Source organism: Nicotiana tomentosiformis, chromosome 1, assembly GCF_000390325.3.
Source record: "Nicotiana tomentosiformis chromosome 1, ASM39032v3, whole genome shotgun sequence".
NCBI classification, from domain to species: Eukaryota; Viridiplantae; Streptophyta; class Magnoliopsida; order Solanales; family Solanaceae; genus Nicotiana; species Nicotiana tomentosiformis.
Genome location: NC_090812.1, coordinates 47,185,007 through 47,193,040, shown reverse-complemented (window position 1 = coordinate 47,193,040; position 8,034 = coordinate 47,185,007). Strand labels below are relative to the sequence as shown.

Sequence of the window (8,034 nt, the reverse complement as noted above, 5' to 3'; positions counted from 1 at the left end):
TTAATTACAGTTTTAGAAGAAAGAAAGTTTTTTTTTTCATTCAAACATTTTGCAAAGTCCAGTCTCAAATTAAACCATACCTAATGATAAATTCACATCATATGGATATGGATGGATTGAATTTTTTAAGAAAATTGGATTAGGATATGGATCACAGCTCATAGATTAAGTTTGTTTTCATGGGATGGAATTCATACCACTATCAAAGTTTCCATTATTTGCCGCATTTTAAAGTTAAGTCATACCACTAAATAAATCTTAAAAATTTAACAAAAATAAACCTATAGACGCCTGATGATGGTTAATATTATCAGTTTTAGCTCTTCTATATAAACAAGTAATCATTAGATCAATTCAACATTTAAAGGTTCTTTTTATCTTGTAATGCTTATCAACTACTTTCAATCGGTAAAGCCAAACGGACTACCAGGTTATTAACTATGGATTATATGAACTTGATGCTAATAATCAAAGCATCAAGAAATTTTCATTTCTTTGGCTAGTAATGACTCATGAGTCATAGTTTATTATTGCTACACACAAAAAACAATGGAGTCAACCTATAGGCTAGATATCACAAATGTGATGAAGTGGGAAAGGAGGATCAAAATAAGAACCATTGAGAATGGCATATATAGTGAGTTCGTTTGCTACATCTGTAGTATGTATTCCATCCCAGCTTACATAATTTTGTGGATCTTCACAGGCATTGGCTGTCACTTTAGTTCCATTTATTTGTTTGGTATTTCCACAGAATAGTTGCTGGTTAAAATTGTAGGCACCACCTCCATATCCACAACATGCTTTGGTTCCATATTTTAGCCCTGCAAAAACAAAAAAATTATCACAAAATATATGGCCTTTCAAGAGCACATCATGTACTATTCAGCATCTTAAAAAAGAAAACAAATACCATGAGAAGTAGGGTGTTGGAAGAGGTCCAAGAGCACAGTATTAGTGTCCACATATACCACATCTGCATCAGCAATTTCTTCTCTTGTTTTTGCCAATGCTGCTTTGAGCATATTGTTATAATCCATCACTGCATTATTGTATGATATTAGACAACCAAACTGGTCAATATCCGAAGAGTTATGAGGCAGCTCCACCAAAAATGCAGGGTAACATCCAATTGGTGCTAAATTTAGCACCCAAAATGTCCTCCCACCTAATGCATATATCTCCTGGCATATAAAACAGAATTAACATCAGATAAGCGTTCGGTTAGCTTGAGCACGGACTCATAATCAGATGTTTCCTAAACAACTATCTTCTTTTCTTGAATGTCCTTTCTCTCCGTTCAATGCTTGTTTTTACATATATACATATGCTCTATCAAATAGCTAGCCAAAACTTTTTTTATAAGATCGTCATACACTTTAACATGATATTAGAGCACACAAAGGTCTTGATTCAAAGCTCACAGTCATTTATTTATCAAGCTTGATCTAGGAAAAGAGAGCTAGATCACACATCAGAAGCATATTAATAATTTCAGTTTTTAAATAAGATGATCACACACTGTATTTCATATCTACATGCATTTTCACTTTATGCTCACTGGACTCACATTGGTTTACAAAAAGAAATTATAAAATAATAAGAGAAAGAAAAGACGAGTGACTAATTATTCATTGAATGCTAGCTAGGAAATTGAAGGTCAAAGATCTTACCTTGATGGTGCTAACAATTTGAGAAATCAGTTGAGGTAGAAACTCTTTCACTCCAATTATTCCTATTCTTGCCAGATTTCCAGTGAAGTCATTTTGACCAATGTAGAATGTATAGAGCGACTTTCCAAATACGTCCGGGGAAGGCAGATTAGTTTGCCCTGAAAAATTCGGACATATTCGGTTATGGTTAACAATAAAAAGTAATATTCATCGAAAAATTTGTAGAATGGAACACTAATGGTATACCTTTATGCTGAAGTTCATCGACTTTAACCTTAAATTCTTTCATTTGTCGAAGCTGAATCTGAAGAGAAAAAGGGCTAACTCCAGTAACAAATAAAGAAGTTTGTGGCAAGCGCACTGTGGATGCCGCTGTTGCAAAATTTGCACCATGCTTGTAATCAGATCCAATTGATTGCAGATATGGACTCAAATATGGCAAACCGAACGCTTGAGCTGCACACGAGGAACGACAAGACTTTCAAAAAAACTGTTAGGAGAGGCAGGATGAAGGACATTTTTTTTTTTGGTTGAATTACGTGATCATCTTATCTAAAAGCAGAGTCGAATGTAGCGTACTGAAATCAGGTTCAACTAAACCCAGTACGTTTGATGTAGAACATAAATTTATGTGTAAAAATTCATTAAAAGTAACTCATAACTTTAAAGATACAATAGGTTCACATTACTAATGTTAAAGATTGAACCCATATAGCTTAAATATTGAATTCACCGAACATCATTAGTCTTATGGTATGGTGGCAAGACACTCAATAAAAGGGCTAATAATGTAAATCGAAATTAAGCGCACATATGAAGCGGTCACAGGTGCAATGGTTAGGATAAGGATCTAGGACAGAACCTATATATTATGGACAAACAACAACTTCCAGTGATAATCAGAACATGCATGGACCAATTTTGCTGCTTTTTCCAGCAAAGGCTACTTCATTTTGTTGTAAATACAAACTCCTGTAATCTAAGTCCGAAAGCTTACAGGTCAAAGATATGACACTTACAGAGTAAACTTCTTCTCGTTTATATTATCTGCTCTTTTAAGATATTTAATAGTCTAAATCATAAGACTATTTCTAAAAACTATCCTTCATTATCTCTCCGTTAAACGTCTTACCTAACAAATTCAATTGAAACAGTAAGAGTTGATCTACAATTACATAATACTCTTCATAGCAAGTCTAATATGCTAATCTAAAATATAAAAAAAAAATAGATCGGTCAAATTAAACTTAAGGAATTTGATCGGAGAAGAATCATATATACGACCTAGAAAATCAAGGATGACTCTGCCATCAGTTGCCCGTCCAACTGGTTTCTTGAAGTAGGTCATTCCATGGGGAGGACCCTGAGCTGGGAAAGCTGCCCAAAAACCACCTGTATCTGTATTTGAATCTCCAAAGTTAAAGATTGCCTTAAATCCACAGTTTTTGCACTCTGTTGTATCCACCATAAATAAGATTGCTGCCAAGAAAACCCAAGTAATCACCATAGAATAAGACCATAAACTCATTCTTATTAATGGCTTCATGTTTTCTCTGTGTTTCTCTCAAACAAGAAGTAACTTTGGATAGAATGGAGCTTATTGTGCGATTCGCTGAAAGCACTGTTCTTTCCATATTTGTAGGCAGAGAAGCTGTGCACGTGGACAACTACTGGTCAAGTTTATGTCAAAACAAACATTGTTTGGTAATGTTTTCCAGTCATTAACGTGGACTTTAATTTGTTTTTCACTTTCTTTTTTCGCTTTTTCTGAATTATTTTATCAAATGGGACATAGAAATTTTACTTATCAAGAAAATATGTAAAATTTTCAAATTATTTGCATAATGAAGTGGGAAAAAAAGTTGGTACACAATCTTGAAATTTTTATCATGTAATCCCGACATTTAAAAAAGAATAACAGGTTTTGGAATATAATGGTCAAACTATCTTATTCTCAGTTAATTCTGTTAAATATAAGTTTCAATGATGAAAAATAACATATTACTATTGATGCAGGATCACAAGGGATAAAACAAAGGACTCAAGAAGCTCTATCATCAAGTATGGAAGAAGTAAAAGAAATAAGGAAAATATGTGTCAAAGCAAGTAAGAAAGGAGAATCATGGAAACTTCAACTTTTTCTTGGAAAGAATCAATTTACGATTCCTTTCAAGGATCAACTCCCTTGGGTCTGTAATCTCTTAAAATTCACGTCAATCAAGAGTCAAGAAGGCCTCACGAAGTATATATACATCTGTACCAGACTTGAAGCAGATGTACTTTGAACAAACCACTATTACTCCTTTTGTTCTACTCCAAACAAGCATTGTAGTTCTCTTTAGATCTGTTGTGTAATTAGTGAGAGAAGAAAAAGAGATAAACACTGGTGAGATATTGTATCAAGAAGAGAGAATTGACATAGTGACTAAGCTGTTGGTGTAAAGCTACATCTACTCTCTTGTAATAAAAAAACTTCAAATACTGAAAGAGAGCACCATTGCAACCCAAGGGGACTGGATGTAGGATTCACATTGAAACTAGTCAACTACTTAGAATACAAAAAAAAAAAATCGACAATTCACCCCCTCTTGTACTTTCAATTGGTATAAGAGCAGGTCTCACACTTTTTATCTTTTGCTTAACAGCTAGTGAGAAAAGATCATATCAAACTAAGTAACAATTGGAGCACTCTTTCAAGAAGGGACATCGCAAGTAAGGCCACCATACTTCAATGGACAATATTTATCCCACTAGAAAGTACGCATGGAAATCTATGCAAAATCCTATGATGTCAAAGTATGGCGTGTCATAAAAAAGAAAAACTATCCACTGCCAGCAGCAGCTCAACTATCCGCTGATCTTGAAGATATAGATGAATACACAGAAGAGCAAATGGTTGTCGTTCAAGTTAATGCTAAGGCTCAAAACTTGATCTATAATGCTATAAGTGGAGAAGAGTATGAGAAAATTTCAATCTGTGATACTGCCAAAAAAATGTGGGACAAACTGGAAGTTACTTATGAAGGAACTATCAAACTGAAAGAAACTCGGATAAACATGTTGGTTCATGATTATGAATCTTCCAGATGAAAGAAAGAGAATCTATTGAGGAAATGTTTGCAACATTTAGCAAAATTATTGGTGATCTGAAAGCATTTGGTAAACCCTACTCAAATGGTGATCAAGTTCGAAAAATCCTGAGGAGTTTGACTACCACATGGCAGACAAAAGTAGTTGCGCTCGAGTCTCAAGATCTAAACAAACTTTCATATGATGAACTATGAGGAGATCTTATAGCATTTGAGAAAACCCATCTCAAGAAAACGAATCAGGAATAAAAGAAGAAAACAGTTGCCTTCAAAACTACAACTGAAGGACCTGAAGATGATATTGATGACGATCCAGAAGCTCTTGAATAAGAAATTGCTATGGAATCAAGAAACATGAATGGATTGATGATAAGATATAGAAATACAAAAAAGGGAAAGATATCATCCAGATAAACTAGGCAATATAATGAACAAGACAAAAATGATGGGAAATACTTTGAAGCGGAAGGTATGGCCATGTTCAAGTTGAATGCCTTGAACTTAAAAGAAAAGTCTCCACAGGATTTAACAAAAACAAATCCTTCGGAAGCTGGAGTGATGAAGACAACTCAGAACATGAGGAAATAGCAAACCTGTGCTTCATGACTATATTAGATAATGTTATGAACAAATATTTTGACTATTGGACTGATGAAGACACATCAGATAAAGAAACCAAAGAAGATACTGACAACTGTTTTATGGCACGAGGTGAAACAAGCGATGTAAGATCCTATGACTGTGATAGATGTAATGAATTGCAGGATATTCTTGATCTTACCCTAAAGGAGCCTCAAAAGATGTTGAATGAATTGAAAAGACTCAATAGGGAAAAGAAGGACTGGGAACTTAAAATCGAAGTATGTGAAATCGAAAGAGGTGTACTTCAAGATGAGGTTCAGGAATTGGAAATGCAACTGAATGGCATGCGCAAATCCACCAGTCACAGTTCTGTCAAGTCTAACCAGGCGACTTATAAGTCAATTAGAAAAGAACCAGCTAGAATTGAGTCCACAAGTACAAACACAAGTGATAGATTAAAAACTGGATCAACCACTGTGTGTCATTACTCTAACAAAGTTGGACATAAATATTCCTTTTATAGATTTCGTAAGTCTAATATTTAAGGATGGATTTGAAAACCCAAAGACAAACCTGATTTCAGTAGAACTAACCTGCAAGGACCCAAGCAAGCTTGGATACCTAAAAGAAGGTAATAATTCTATTTTGCAGGAACACTACATAAAGAGTCTCAAAGAAAAATGGTATTTAGACAGTGCGTGTTCCAGTCACATGACAGGTGACGAAAATATGTTCGAAGAAGTTATAAAAATAAATGAAGAAAGTGTCAAATTTGGTGATGATTCAAAAGAAAAAATAATTGGCACTAGCACAGTTCCATTCAACAACAATTGTGATATTACTGAAGTATACCTTGTAGATGGACTCAACTATAATCTCTTGAGTATAAGTAAGCTATGTGATTCAGGGTACGAAGTCAAATTCAAGAAAACAGGATGTACCATTGAAGATGAGTCAGGTAAAACAAATACTTCCAGGGAAAAGGTATGGAAATGTTTACATTCTTGATGGCATTGAACATTTAGATACTCATATCTGCTTGGCATCCATATCTGATGATCCATGGTTGTGGCATAAGAAACTTGGTCACGCAAGCATGCATCTAATTGAGAAACTCTCCAAGCATGATTTAGTTATTGGCCTTCCCAAACTCAATTTTTCTAGAAATCATGTATATGATGCATGTCAGATTGGTAAACAAATTAGAAACTTTTTCAAAAACAAAGACATTGTGTTTACGACCAAGCCATTACAATTGCTTCATATGGACTTATTTGGACCCACTAGAACTGCTAGCACTGAAGGTAAACGATATGCTTTTGTTATTATTGATGACTACTCACATTTTACATGGGTGATTTTCCTATCTCATAAAGATGAAGCTTTGAAAATTTTTGAGATTTTCTGTAAAAGAGTTGAAAGAGAAAAAGGGTATCTCATCACAACCATCCAAAGTGACCATGCAGGAGAATTCGAAGGCAGGGCCTTTGAAGATTTCTGCAATGATCAAGCATATACCAGAACTTTTCAGCTCCAAGATCACCTCAACAGAAAGGAGTAGTTGAGCGAAAAAATAAAACTCTACAAGATATGGCCATAACAATAATATTAGAACATTCTCTGCCAAATCACTTTTGGGCAGAAGCAGTAAGCACAGTGTGTCACATTCTCAACAGATCTCTTATAAGACCCATCTTGAAGAAAACTCCATATGAATTATGGAAAGGCAAACGGCCCAACATAGACTACTTTAATCCATTTGGCAGTAAGTGCTTCATCAACAAAACGTACTTTATCTGTAGAAGGATAAGTGCATGTTATATTTGATGAAAATAACACTACGGTCGGAAAAGGAATTATTGCAAGTGATGAAGATATCAGCCAAGAATCATCACAGACAAGCAAGTCACAAAAGTCGACTTATAGCACAGACGTAGTCACAAAGTCGACTAATGAACCTGCCAATAATCAACCTGAACCACATAAGGAGTCAACTACTCCAACGATTGGAACGCGTCCAAATGAGTGGAGAAGTGTACCAGAATATCCTCAAAAGTTTATCATAGGAGATCCAAGTGAAGGAATGACAACCAGGGGAGCTCTTAAGAAGAAGACAAATGTAGCACTTATCTCTCAAATCGAACCAAAGAAAGTTGAGGAAGCCTTAAAAGACTCCAACTAGGCACAAGCCATGCAGGAGGAACTCAATCAATTCGATAAAAATCAAGCTTGGGAACTGTTACATAAGTCTGCAAATGCTGCCATAGTTGGAACCAAATAGGTTTTCAGAAATAAGTTGAATGAAGATGGAAAAATAGTGCGAAAAAAAGCTAGATTAGTAGCTCAAGGCTACTCACAGTAGGAAGGAGTCGACTATAATGAAACCTTTGCTCTGGTAGCTCGATTAGAGTCTATACGGATTCTTCTTGCATATGCATCTTTCAAAGGGTTTAGACTTTTCCAGATGGATGTCAAAAGCGCCTTCTTAAATGGATTTATTGATGAGGAGGTGTATGTAAAACAACCTCCTGGTTTTCAAGACTCACAATTTCCTTACCATGTGTATAAGTTGACTAAAGCTCTGTATGGACTCAAACAAGCTCCTCGAGCCTGGTACGAAAGACTTAGCTCATTTATAGTTGATCATGATTTTATAAGAGGTAAAGTAGATACTACATTATTTATCAAAA

General features: G+C 35.0%; 1 protein-coding gene across 1 annotated transcript; it reads right to left on the bottom strand.

The window, feature by feature from the left end:
* Positions 1-445: 445 nt before the first annotated feature.
* On the bottom strand, positions 446-3,295 carry LOC104119556 (GDSL esterase/lipase At4g01130-like). Its single transcript, XM_009631087.4, has 5 exons — positions 2,958-3,295; positions 1,920-2,129; positions 1,674-1,831; positions 914-1,184; positions 446-824 (listed from the first exon to the last, which is right to left on the bottom strand). Exons 1-5 carry the CDS (start codon positions 3,217-3,219, stop codon positions 568-570), a joined length of 1,158 nt encoding a protein of 385 aa, XP_009629382.2. The 5' UTR covers positions 3,220-3,295; the 3' UTR covers positions 446-567.
* Between the last annotated feature and the right edge of the window lie 4,739 nt (positions 3,296-8,034).